This window comes from Strongylocentrotus purpuratus, unplaced genomic scaffold, assembly GCF_000002235.5.
Source record: "Strongylocentrotus purpuratus isolate Spur 01 unplaced genomic scaffold, Spur_5.0 spur5_scaffold_4, whole genome shotgun sequence".
Lineage (NCBI taxonomy): Eukaryota > Metazoa > Echinodermata > Echinoidea > Camarodonta > Strongylocentrotidae > Strongylocentrotus > Strongylocentrotus purpuratus.
Genome location: NW_022145610.1, coordinates 19,264 through 33,951, shown reverse-complemented (window position 1 = coordinate 33,951; position 14,688 = coordinate 19,264). Strand labels below are relative to the sequence as shown.

Sequence of the window (14,688 nt, the reverse complement as noted above, 5' to 3'; positions counted from 1 at the left end):
TGTTTAACTTTGGTTGAGGGTTAGGTCTAACGTTAGGTTTAGAGTTAGGGTTAGGGTTAGGGTAAGGGTTAGGGTTAGAGTTAGGGTAAAATGACAAAAAACGACAGTTTTTGCAGCTGGGCCGAGTCCGGGTAGCGCGCCTGGTATAGTATTCGGTCACTGACTAATCGCTCAACATGCTCAGTCATCAGTCATATAGGTCTAGATCTAGACCTACTCGTACTTTAGACCGAATTTTCCGTCTCTGTCGTTCGATGGTCTGTTTCCGTCTCTAAATAGAGAGTTGACCCTACCCCAATAAGAGGCTAACGAACGAAAGAGACAGAAAATTCGGTCTAGAGGTCTACTCGTACTCCTACTCATAAGTCTAGTCATAGACTTCTATTTTGAATTCTTACCTCCTTATTTGGTAATCTAGATCTAGTCTACCCATCAAAAGAAAAGAAAATTAGGATTTTAAAGTCACTTAAAATATAGAATGATGCTAAGCAAAATATTTTTCTGCCCAGTATTCGGTCGCACGATTATTGCGTGGTATCTCCGTTGACAAGGAGCGAAGCGTATTTGCGCACTATTTCACACAATTGCGTGACAAAGCATTGAATGCCAGTGTGTCGACCGAATTCTGGACGAGCGCTACCGCATAGCAAGGGTATTGTAAATACCTCTTGCACTTCGGAAAGTGCGTCATTTGCTAATTCGCTGTGATGGATCATGGAGCAAACATGGAAGAGCAACTCTTCACTAACACACATTGCACCAGCACAAGTAGTTGTTCGCAATAGGCTTTTAAATATGGCTAACGGAACCTCAAAGTTCAGAAACTTGTGCGGCTCTAACCAATTTCAAGTTAAGTTGGAGATATTTCCGGGGCCTATGGCTATAGGCCTTACCTACCTGATTTAATTTGAGTTATATTAGGAAAGTTGTTCAGCTGCCTGATTGTGCAAGTTTCGTAGCTCACAAATTATCTTTTAGTTTGTTACAGCTGTTGAAACGGCTGTCTGACCGAATACCGGGCGACCTTGACGACAAAATTTGCCCAGTATCCGCGGCCTGCACACGTAAAAATTTACGCAATGACTGCATTTAGAATATGCACTCCCATTGGCCGATCCGCTCGAGTGGCTTCGAATTTAAGTGAGAGAGGACCTGCTTAAAGGTAGGCCTACTATGTCCCATTTGCAGGCCAAAAAAAAAATGAAAAGGTTAAATTCCAATGGTATTTGAAAGATTAATACTAATTTAGAACTTCCCTAAAAAAGGTGGGGCTTGAAAATGTCTTCAAGTGGGAAAATAACGACTATTAGTTGTCAAATCGACTTAGAAGCTATAGAGCCAATAAGTAATAGTCTTGATTTTCAGACCATTGTACCAAATGGTCGTACGTTTTATGCTGCGCAAAGATTCAATCAGTTTAATTTTGGCCATCACAAGAAGTGGGTTATTGATGTAGACAACTGCTCATGTACCCTTTACAGCTCAAGTTATGTATGTTATTACCAAAGAAGAAAAAAAGCCAGTCAGTCACTCTATAGTGTCTGACAGTAAAGTCTAGCAAGTAAACGGGTTTCCTTGCATAATTTGAATATTAGGACACTGCTAACATTTAAATTTCACTGATAGGACATACATGACATATTCATAATTCCTGCAAAGTTCTACAGAATTTGAGGTTGGCTGCACAAGAGATATAGTACCTTTAACTAAAGCTCAACTTAAAGATAAAGTTGAGTTCTGTTCATGCGATTGCATTGTGAAAGAAACTTTGTGTAATTGTAGGGTGTCTGATCGTGCATCCGATGTTGTCTGCTAAAATCCTTCCCATAGAGATTGCACATATCTCTATACAGTCTATGTGCATTGCGCGATCATGCAAAATTGGTCAATCTGTTTATGACCAAATTGTGATTCAGACCTTTATTTCTTGTGATCCTGAAGGTGATACTCAATAAACAAGATAAATGAGGTGTCATATGAAAGAGCAGTTTGATCTCCATATTTCTGAAGGGGCGTCATCTCCAAATTCTAAAATTATTTTGGTCAAAACAGCGATTTAAATATTGTTTCCATCGTAGCTCTGAGATTTGCCACTTGTTTTTTGCTAAATATAGCAAAACAAAATAAATTTTAGGGGGCTTTATCTTTTGATAGAAACATTGGTGAGTCTTGAAATTTGAAAAGTATTATTCTGAGTAAATGGGAAAAAACGATCCCAAATGGAAAATTGAAAAATCGTTCAGAATTATTTAGAATATTAAGGCATTTGAAGAGCGGTGTATGCAGCTGGAAATACAATGGCATCTTATTTAGTTTACAAGCAACAAACGTCCTTTATTTTTTTATCGCTGCATTTTTCATCAAAATAATACCATGCAGTTTACTTCGAGTTGCAGTTGAAGGCGCCTATTTAATGATAATAATAATAGTAACAATGCTGTTTTAAAAACTGAAGATGACAGAATAATCCATTTTCCTCCGAGCCCAAACAGAAATCCGGACATTTGGCCCAGTTTCTGAGTGGTGAGTTGACAGTGATTGAGCCGGGAAACCTTTTTTCCCACGGTACCATGCCGGCGGCTGGTGCTCTCCCTGGCACGGGTAAGCATCGACCTGGACAGTGCCAGGGGCGGGAAAAATAAATTTTTTAAAATGGCGGCTGACTATTTGAGTACGAGAAATCGTACTCGAGTAGTTGTCAACAGTGCGAGTACTTGAGTATTCAACTACTCGTCGCAGCCTTACTGTATATACTTGCTTGCTTACTTGCTTGCTTAAGTATATAAGCGTTCTGTAATTGATGATAATAATCATTACTTTGAATTTTTCTAAGCATTGAATTTTCATAAAATTGTCAATAATGAAAATAAAGTTAGTTTTTTAAAATCTTTGCACAGCTACTTTAAGCAGATAGTGTTAAGACATGGAGAAGTCACCATTATATCTATATGTTTTTTTCTTCTTTTTGTTTGCAGGCTGTCAATTCTGCTCTGAGACAAGGTCAACAAGTAGATACAAATAAAAAATGTGAGTCCTTACCACTTACCTGATTTATAATAGTTAATTATTGTACTTATAGATATCCACAATTAACTTTGACTTTATGTTCAAATTGATCCATGGAATGTGTTTCAGTTTAAATGTGTATTATTTTGCTTTACATGATGTACAGTGTATGCAGAACCCACAATCTTCTTTTTAATCTTCGATCTTCAATCTGCTTTTTCTTCCAACTATTAATGATTTTGGATTTATCTCTGCCAGAGTGTTTCTTAAGGTATTTTGCAGAGAAAGTTCATTTGTTCACTGACAGGGCTCAAATTAATTTTTGTCCACGGGGGCTCTTCCCCCCCAAAAAGAGCCCCGTGAGCCTTCTCACGGGGGCTCTTTTAGTGCTGACGCGGTCTCTTATTTTAATACAAATTTCCATTGAATTGGTACCCATGAAACTCCTAAATTCCTTGGTATTTTATCATTATCATTTATTTAAGTCGGCATTTTCCCTCTTAGAAATTTACTTGTTACATAGCTGTATACTTTTATCCCCGTGATCAGTGGCGGATCCAGGGGAAAAAACAGAAGAAAAAAAAAAGAAGGAAAGAAAAAAGGGGAAAGTTTTTTTTTTTGCTGTTGAATAAAAAAGTGTTCCCATCCCACTTGTATCACAGAGAAACAACAGTTTAAGTTAAGTCTAACGTTAACGTTAATTTTTTTATTATAATGTAGAGTACAGCCCTTGGCCTTAGGCCTAATTTAGGTCGTAACGTTAATGTTTGAAAATCTAAAGTAAAATTAGATGGTTTTCATGGTTATAGCCCAAGTAATTGAGAAAAAAAAAGTTTACCCGTCACTGAGACCAGGTCAGTCAATCTTCTAGATCCATTATTAGGGTCTAACGTTAGTAGATATAATGTAGATGCAGGCGCGGATCCAGCGGGTGTGAGTGGGCCTTGCCCCCCCCCCCCCCTTCCGCAAAAGAGAGAGAGAGAGAGAGAGAGAAGGAAAAGAAGGGAAAGGGAAAGAGGAGAGAAAGGGAAAGAAAGAAGAGGAAGAAGAAAAGAAAAGGGGGAAGAAGGAGATCGGGGGGGGGGGGGGGTGCGAAAGGGCCTTGCCTCCCAGGATATTGCCTCCCCCTGCCTTTGCTAAAAAAAGAGAGAGAAGGAAGGAAAAGGAAAAAAGGAGAGCTAAAAGGGACCAAAAAAGAGGAAGAAGAAAAGAAGGGTGAAAAGAATTTTGATGCAGTGTTCGAGTAGAATTCTGTGAGATGATGATATACTTTCTCGTAGCTTGATGTGACGAGGTGTCTCTATCCAGATATCTGTTAATAGTATTATAGAATATAGAAGCCTGAAATGACCTTCTGCTCGTAACCGACAAGTCACCACATTAAAATTAAATTGCAAATAGTTTTCAACAACACGATGGTGGATGAAACTTTCTTATATTTGAAGATATATGACCTTCAGACCATATTGTTTCATTATTTTTTATTCCATCAATCAACGTCAAAGAATTTATTTATCATCGCTCTTCAATTTATTATTTCACCTTTTAATGTACTTTCATTCTTATGAATCACGAAAGAACACTGAATTGGATTCTTCAATATTTGTTTTGATTAATTTCCTCCCCTTTCCTTCTCCCTGTTTAATACTGATAAAATTTCAATTTTTCTTAATCAAGGCAAAATATTATTTTCATATTTTCTTAATGCAAGACAGGAAGAGAGAGAGAGAGAGAGAGAATATGTTAAGTGAGAATTATCAAGTACAACTGTGAATTGCATCCTTTTCAATATTATTCAATTCGCTGAAAATATTCAGAATATGAATACGATAAATCCTCATAATACACCAACGCTGTTCAACGCATCCAACGCTCCAACCATAGCCCATACGCCAATGCACCATATTTATCAATATAATAAGATTTTTAAATGAAATTTGAAGAAAAATCCAATTTACAATGCACTGACAGGCATCAGTAGAAATCATGAATTCTCTGTGACTGGCTTAGCACTAGTTTCTGAGGGACCAGTCACTAAAGAGGAAATAAAGGGAAGGAAAATTGAGAAAGAAGTAAATAAAAGAAGGGGGATATCAGTTGCAATTTTCCCGCCAACAAGTTGCGGATCGGGATGGGGGTGGGGCAAAAGGCCTTTGCCTCCCCCCGCCCCCGCTAAAAAAAAAAGAGAGAAGGAAGGAAAATGAAAAAAGGAGAGCTAAAAGGGACCAAAAGAGAGGAAGAAGAAAAAAAAGGGTAAAAAGAAGGGGAGATAGAAAACCTAAAAGAGAGCGAAGGAAGGGAAAGAAAAGGGAAGGAGGAGAGAAAGGGAAAGAAAAAACGTAGGGGAGATCAGTTGCTAACAAAGTGTAAATCAGGGGGGGGGGGGGCACTGGCGGACTGATTGGGGAGGGGGCTCGGGGGAAATAAAATTCAAACATGGTTTATTTCTAATTCCATAACGGTGGTTTACACATACTGTAATGCTGAAATGACATAATTTTCTGAGATTTTTTAGTAAATTATACTTTTTTATGCGTTTCTTGTAAAATGACAAATTCCTAAATTTACAGCCAGGCAAGAAATATGCTTCTTGAGATGCCTAGGGGCCTACACGTCAGGGCCCGGGGAACGGCGGGGATCGGGAGCCTTGAGGTCCCTCCCCCCCCCTCCACTTTTTTTGAAATAGTATATAAAGAGAAATGGAAAGAAAGAGAGCAAGTAAGAAAAAATTGTTAACTGCCAGTGTCACAACAAAATAAGGTATTAACCTTATAAAATAAGGTATTAACTGTAATTAAACGCCTAAAATCCCTGAGCTTCCGGGGCTCTGGCCCTGGACCCAACCAAGGGCCCAAAGTCGGGCCCCTTGATACTCAGCTGACCGTAATTTAGTGCCTAAAACCCTTGAGCCGAGTCGAGAATGGTACAGCAAATTGTCTTCTTTCTTTAATAATTTAAATGAAACGTCAAAGCTTTCGCGCTTTGCGGGGGAGGGGGGGGGGGGTGGAAACAAATTCAGACAAGAATTAAGAATCGAGAATGGTACAACGAATCGTCTTCTTTCTCTAATACTTTAATGAAACGTCAAAGCTTCCGCGCTTTGTGCAAGAGTGGGGGGGGGGGGGGGGTGGGGCTGGCTTCAGACAAGGATTACTAGTCGAGAATAGTACAACGAATTGTCTTCTTTCTCTAATCCTTTAATTAAAACGTCAAAGCTTCCGCGCTTCGTTCAAGAGAGGGGGGGGGGGGGTGGGGCTGGCTTTAGATAAGGATTAAGAGTCGAGAACGATACAACGAATCGTCTTCTTTTTCTAATGATTTAATGAAACGTCAAAGCTTCCGCGCTTTGCGCGGGGGGGGGGGGGGGGGGGGGTAAAATGAATTCAGACAAGTATTATTTTGAGAACGGTACAACGAAACATCTTATTTCTCTAATAATTGAATGAAACGTAAAAGCTTCCGCTTCGCGCGGCAGGGGGAAACTGAATTCAGACGAGGATTATTTTCGAGAACGGTACAACGAATCGTCTTCTTTCTCTAATACTTTAATGAAACGTCAAAGCTTCCGCGCTTCGTGCAAGAGGTGGGGGGGGGGGGGTAAACTGAATTCAGACGAGGATTATTTTCGAGAACGGGCAACGAATCGCCTTCTTTCACTAATGATTTAATGAAACGTCAAAGCTTCGGCCCTTTGCGGAGGAAGGAGTGGGAAAATCGCCCCTTCCTGCACCCCCCCATTACGTCAATGCTTACATGTACGTACCAATATTTGGCTCGCATAATTTCAAATTCGCCCCCCCCTAAGAAATCCTGGATCCGCGCCTGCCCGTGATGACATTCTCTCCATTTCTTCCCGTTCTGCACATAATGTCCTCCTCATTATTCGGAGCAACCTTATTTACATTCTTTCTTTACTTTTAGTCTTTACCATATCCTTCCAAAACACAAGGGCGGATCTAGCTTTTTGCTAAGGGTGGGGCAAACCAAACTACGATGTGGAGCATCGTCCATTAGCCGCATAGCGGCGAGGCGAATTTTGTTGTTGCTATTTTGAACCCTCGTAAGTGATGTTTTCCTGGCATCTACTAACATGCGGAGCATTGTCTACGAGCCGCGAAGCGGCGAGGCGATTTTTTGGTGCTATTTTGAACCCCCGTTAGTGATGTTTTCCTGGCATCTACTGAAATCTACTACTACTGTGTAGGTCTGGACACATGATAGCATTTTTCTATGCACATCACATTTTCACTTGGCAGCCCAAGGGGGATCGGGGGATTAAACCCCTAAACCGCCTTGATCCGCCCCTGCAACATCTTTGCTGATCTTCTTCTCAATATTGATTTATTGGTCGAGTTACATTATTTGCTGGTCATTTAGAACAACCAGATTTCAGAGGATTCACACTTTTCACAACGAAAAAATTCTCCATGTTTCAGTCCTTGGGGTCCTTGCGCGATCGTCTCCAGCTCCAGCAGATATTGGGCGTCAGCGTGCACACCGGTAGTACCGGCGCAGTACGACGGCCGCATTAGCTGTGCACTGCGAGCTTCCGTTTTTTGTATCGGTAATACTCAGAGATGGGAGGGAAAGCGCCATCTAAGTTCCATTTCATTGGTTTAAGGTTTGAAAATTATATAAGAAAAGATAATCTATATAATTCCACGGGGGCGATTTTTTATTTTGCAATCGCCCCCGTGGGCAACCTGACGGGGGCGATTATGGAGCTCATAGGGGCAAATCGCCCATTGCCCCCGTGTATTTTGAGCGCTGTTCACTGATGAATTACGGTCATCAGTGTACAGGCCTGATAAAAACCCGATTTAAATCGGTTTCCTGATTTTTTTTATTTTTCCAGATTTTTTTTTTTTTTTTTAACCAATTTTTTTTTTCTTCCCTATTTTGTCCTGATTTTCCCGATTTCCCTTTTATTTTCTCTATTTCTCTCTTTTTTTCTCTATTCTTCCCTATTTTGCCCTATTTTTTCGCCTATTTTTCCCCAACTTTGTCCTAATTTTCTTAATCGAAAGGGGGGAATGTTGTTAGATGCCATTTTCCCCGCGCGAATCCTCTTTTTTTTGGTTTTACTTAAGGGGGGGCGTGGTTGAGGGGAAAACAAAAAACCAATTTTTTTTTTTTTAGTGCTCACTATCACCCCTGTTGATATCAGTAGAGAATTTACTGAGGAACTTGCAACTGCATCATTTAACCAATTCAGATCAGTCAATGAAAGTGATGTAGCAAACTTCATCACTACTTCTTCGACAACATGTGAACTCGCCCCTGTCCAACTTCATTTATGAAGAAATTTCTTTTTGAAATATTACCAATTATGACACAGGTAATTAAGGATTGTTCATGACTGATTCCTTCCCAGAAAGCTTGAAGTGTGAAAATGTCTTACCTTCATTGAAAAGTTGAGCCACTGATTCTGAAGACTTAAAAAGTTATTGTCCATTTGTAAATCTGAGGTTCTTTGGTAATATTTCAGAAAGATTTGCAGCATTTCAGCCACAATAGTACTTCAGTACTTTGAGTTTGTATACAAAGCCACAATCTTTCTACTGCTCATTTCATTGTGCTCTTTTGCAAGTAACGAATGACATCCATTTATCTCTTGATAAAGGGGAGGAAGTCATCATTGTGTTGCTACATGTAAATTTTCATGTGCATTCGACACCATTAAAGGAAACCTTCACCACAAAGAATAAGTGTAGGTATTTTGAAAAGTGAGATGTATTCCTGCCCTTTGATGTACAATATTCCTTGCAAAAATGTAGAGGAGCTTCAAGGGATAGTTGAGTTCTGTTTTCAGATCGCCAATGCCTTCAAAGTGCATGGTTATTGCTCTTATTCTTATCTATGACATTTCTAGTGCCCTTTTAGGACCTAAAATTGCTAACATCGGCATTGGCTGAAATACAACGTAAAAGGCGCTATTTTTTTTTTCAACGGCTGGTTCAAATTATCTAACATTTGTGGTGGTACAAAAGTATTAGGAATCGTTATATTTATGGATATTTCAGCCGTCTCTGAACCGATTTTGATCAAACAAAGATGATTTTGTCATTTAAATTGTATGTTCTTTCAAATTTGACAGTAACTTTTTCATTATCTCACAAAAAAATTATTTTGTGTAGCGCCCTCTGCAACAGAACTCGACTATCCCTTCCATAAATAAAGATACTCCTGGCACGATGTGATACATTTTAGCATGACATGGGCGCAGCCATTTTCTTGAACATGTGATGTACACTGTACCAGTTGAAGTTGTACAAGTATCATGCACCAATCTTTAGTTGGAAAGACTTTTTAAATCAATAAAAAAACCTTTATTTTTCAAAGACCTTAACCCTAACCCTAGAAATTATATTTTGTGAAAAATATTCAATAGGGAACCACTTGTAACTAATTCATGTAAAGATACTTGAAAATAGCAATTGACAAATAATTTCTCTTTTGAGAAACCTTCACCCCAGAAGAGCACCAACTTATTTAGGCAACTTGCGTTCTTGCAATTGTTAATGTAGTACATAAGACAATAGCATGTAAATGAAATGCTTCATCACCACATACACCTGGGAAAGAAGCATCCATAAATTTGAACACATTTACGTGATAAACGACTTTACATAGTTCGTCACATTACGTATCATGGAAAAGGTGATGCCCATGTCGTTCTGAGAAACTGTACATTATTCTTGATTTATGCCTTTCTCATACTGGGAATCTGGCAAGAATATATTAAATATCTCAGGATAAGTAAATTTATTTCTTGGGGTGAAGTTTCCATTAAGCATGTTGTTGCAATGCTTTAAAGTTGAAACTGCATTTGGAATTGGCAGTCAAATAATTAGGTGAATAGAGTATTATGTATCCCAGCACACTCACACTTGTGATTTGAAACCAGCGGTCATCCATACATACCATTTCTCAAGTAGTCCCTCAGGGGTCTGTACTTGGCCAAATCTTATTTACTCTCTATACATTTCCTTTAGAAATTATTTAATGTTACCCATAATATTCATAAGATTTTTGTTTGCAGATGATACGCAGCTGTATCGCATTGAACAGAAATGGTGATGTTATGTGTGATCCATTTATAAAAAAAAACAAAACCCCATTAAAACCCATAAAAACAGCGGAATCGCATAGAAACATGTACAAGTAAACCCCAGCAACCCCAACAAAAACTTTGCTTTACAATTTTCACATTAAATTAGAATGAAAAAGCAAACATTTTACTGGACTGACTTACCAGTAAAACATTTTTTTGAAATTTGACTTGCCCGGGGCCGACAAGCCAGTGGTAGTGTCAAATTTTTGTCAAAATCTGATTTTTCTCTCCAAAATCTGATTTTTTAGGATACTCAGTCTGTTTTTTTTTGTGTCAAGAGGTTGAAATCTCTGGTGATCAGTCAAAGAGTTGTCTCTAGTAAATGGTTTCAAACTCAACAGTACCAAGACTGTATTTCTTATTATGTTTCTTCATGCTACAGAAGTACAGATTAAGTAACCCAATAGTGACACTGAATTTAGATGGCACTCTTGTTCATGCAACCAAAACACATACAAATGTAGGGTTCACTTTTGATGATAGGTTCACGTTCTAAAATTTTGTTTCACCTCATTTGGGTTGTAAAAAATAGTTAAATTTGACTAATTTTTATCCAGGACTACCACTGGAGTAACTGAATGCCTACATGTAATTCATGCTTTTGTTGTGTGCCATTTCGATTTTTGTGATACCCGGTAGTTTTCCTTTTGGTCTTCTGTCTTTCAATTCAAAGATTAAAACTTATTTAAAATTCAGCAGCGCGACTCGTAACACAAACAAGTCAATCTTTTTCGATATCCCCAGTCTTAGGAAATTTACATTGGGTACATGTACAGTATGAGTCAAAATAAACTATACGATTTAACGCGTTTAACGCTAACGTTATAAATAACGCGTTACTAACGGGTCGGTTCTGTAGTTGCCGTTAAATGTCCCCTTGCCGTTAAATGTCCCCTTGCCGTTAAATGTCTCCTTGCCGTTAAATGTCCCCTTGCCGTTAAATGTCCCCTTGCCGTTAAATGTCCCATACCCGTTAGGAAGTTCATTAACGGGTATGGAATTTTTCGAGTGCGCCAGGAATGTCCCAAACATTACAGTTGAAAGCAAACAGGGTCTGGTAAATTTCGCAGAGACGTACGTCTCTTTACAAGAAGCTACAACAAGTCGGCAATATCAAAGAATATTTAGAGAGCAGTGTATAGCAGCGTGGGAAACTTGCTCACAACGTGGTCGAATACAATCACGAAGAACGATCTTTTTAACTTAGCGATTTTCCTGTGAATTCACTATTTTTAAACACAAAAATTCAGAAATGTCCATCCAAATGATATATGTCAATTTTCATGACTTACAATTGCTTCATTCCCGAGATATATCCCTCAAAACCTGGTTAATTTTTCAGCGGAAATGCCTCCAATATCTGTCTTTTTATGTCACACTTTTTTTTACCAGCACGTCGCACAGTAGCTAGCGGAACGCTACTTCCGCATAGCGACTGCTTTAGAGAAGGGGAGGAGCTAGCCGAGCGTAATAGGCAAATTGACGTGGGCGGAACGGGAGATCTATGGCGGTGTAGACCGTCAGCGCTACGGCCTCGCTGTTGTTGGTGTTGTTATAATTGTTGTTGCAGTTATAGTTTGACATGTTTTTATTTTGTTGCCCTGCATGCTTTTCAGACGCATTTCGAGCATTGCTCGTGTTTTCAGTTTAGCTTGCTGGTGTTCATTTTATCTTGTTTCTTTGTCACTTGATTATTATGATGATATTCAGTCTCAAAAATAATTAATGCTATTTCGAGTTCTTTCCTTGTTTTTCACAACGGATTTTCTGAAAAATGACTGGTGTTTGTAGGCTCTACTACTTTTTTATGCACGCTTTGTTCTGATTTAAAATCCCGTTTTGTTTTTAACTAATAAAACTATGCATAAATTAGGTATGAAGTGAGGAATACTAGTACCGGTAGTCTACTTCCACAATGATCTATGGCCCTTTATAACCCACATGTTTGTTTTTCGTTTTTAATTTCTCTTATCTGTAAAATATGTATATATATATATATATATATATATATATATATATATATACGAGGGTGTTTATGGCTTTATTGTCTTGCAATCAATAAAGTAAGTAAGTTTTTTTCACAAGCTACCGGTAGCATATAATTGATCATTATCCTGAGACACTACTGCTACCCCAATCCCCCCGCCCGCCCAATCATACGTAAGTGTTTCCACAAGTTACCTCTTGCAGACAATTAATCATTATCCTCCCCCTGCACCAAGACACTACCTGCCACTCCAACCAAGAAACGTCAAGCCACGAACCGCCCGTGATTCCTAGGGGTGTGATAACCAAGGCTAAGATCCCTCACTGCCTCAATCAAGCCAATATTTACGACTACGATTAGTAGTGAATGTATTTTTATGATGAATACTTCGAGAACAATATCAATTACCTACCTGTTTCCACCAAGTTCTGTATAAATTTTACAGTCTATGCCCTCTTCTCCTTTGGTTCCTCACCAGAATCGCACACCATCCTCGTCATCCTTTAGTCTTCATTTGGATGTACAGTTTGTACATTATATCCCATATACAATACCAATATAATGATATGCATGCAATTATGAATAGTTTGCTATCAATGTAGCAATATCCAATACAAACTATTAGTCCTGAAAAGCAGTTGTATGTTACGGAGATAAATATTTTTTCTAGCTCATGAATATGTGACAGTTGGCATATTCGCCGCGATGATGATAAAGAAAAGCGATGGTGATGATAATAGAGCTGGGCCAAGTAGCACAAATAGTTGCAATCGATTGTAAGTAAAGACGCTTTATTTTAATATCTTTTTTGTAAGCGTTTCATTCAACAAATCAGATTTGCGCATTTAAAAATAATGATGATGTTGATACTAACATGATGATGGTGATGATGATGTGATGGGCTGATGATGAAGTGACGCAGTATACATTTATTCAGGTAGGTGAATCATTTCTTCAAAGACAATGTGGATTCAAGCGACATCATTAGAAGGAACATAACAATTCAACCACTTCCTTGCCCTGGTCAGGGCATGGGTCAGGTAGGTGGGCAGTAATTTGGGTACTACACCTTTAATCTCTCTCTCTCTCTTGATAATCTATCTCGAATCACCAATGTCTCCTTTCTTATCTTCCTCTGTCTCTCTATGGATGTTTGTCCCCCCCCCCCCAATTTTTGTTTTGTTATCTCTCTCTCTCTAATCGTGGACCTACACTGATCTACAAATATGTTTCATTTATTAATGTTAATTGTGATTAAGTTATGATAAAACATTGGCAATTCTCGGTTTCGTGTTTTCTGGGACGCACTGTATAGGCTGATTGTCTATCTAAAATGAGGCGTCATGTCAATCAACACCAAAGTTCCAAAACACCGCGTATATTCATGTATTTAACTTTGTTACGCGCCTTTGTTCTGAGAGCGCCACTCGGGACATACTTGGGGGGGGGGGGGGGGGGGGGGGAAATGTCATAATAAATCTGTGATTATTTAATGTCGTTGTTAAAGAGCTATGCCATGTGTATTGGAACATACGGACCATTTAAAAAGGATTTAAGAAATATTTTAACTTCTCATATATATTTACAAAAAGATAAAATTATAATTTCAACACCTCATCTTTCAACATCCATCATTTCTTGCATCCTTTTTCTCTCCAATTCCTCTCTCACTCAGTTTTTCTCCCTCCCACTCTCTAATGATCTATGACCTTCTCTCTTTTGTTTTAGATGCACACCCACCCCAATTTCAATGAAATTCCGAAAAATAGATATTATAAAAGTTAGGTTTTATTATTTATAAATTATTGAGAATTTTTTAATAAAACATTTTTTTTTTTTAAATCATCATTTATAAGAGATGGAATAACAAAATTAGTGGGTGCAGATGAAGTAGGTGATGGAAAAGAGAGGGGAAAAAAAAATCGATTTCAAGAAAAAAAGAAATCGGGAGACGTAAAGATAGAAGGTAATTTATAGGAAATGGGAAAAAATAATTACAATGATGTATTGAATAAAATTAAATCAACAAAAGGGAAAAGTAAAAATAAAAAAACACTAGGTATACAAACTTACATCCCTATCTTCACTTTAAGGTACATGCAATGTAAATTCCAATTTTAATTTCTATATTAATTTTGTCACAACACCGATTTTTCTGCTGTAAATTTACAGACTACGATCGTCATCCCAGCTGACCGTAAACCAAGGACCTTTCGTAAACCTAGCTAGATGTATATATATATGTATCTAATTGGCCCCGAGCCCTGCCAAAAAAAAAAAAAATTAAAAATAAAGAGGTAACCACAAATGTTGCCTATTTTCTTTTTTTGCTTCCCCCCCCCCCCCTATCCCGGCGGCGTTATTTTTTTTATGCGGCACAGATTGGGGTATGGCGCGTGTTAAACCTATGGGAAGTACGTTCTTTCCCTTCTGAATAGTGTCTGCACTTAGGTGAGACTAGTCATGTTAGCTAGCATTATATTAGCGCTGCGAAGAAGTTTGTATATCCATCGCGAACTATGTGTTTAGATAACACTCCTCTTCGTTTAAGTTAGTTTTATTGACTCATTATTGTGATGTT

General features: G+C 38.3%; 1 protein-coding gene across 1 annotated transcript in view; it reads left to right on the top strand.

The window, feature by feature from the left end:
• LOC583101 (endothelial differentiation-related factor 1) overlaps nt 1-14,688 on the top strand; it is a 28,782-nt gene that overhangs the window by 564 nt on the left and 13,530 nt on the right. The window contains exon 2 of the mRNA XM_783028.5: nt 2,976-3,027. Coding sequence (XP_788121.2) covers nt 2,976-3,027 — 52 coding nt within the window. The remainder of the gene's footprint in view (nt 1-2,975; nt 3,028-14,688) is intronic.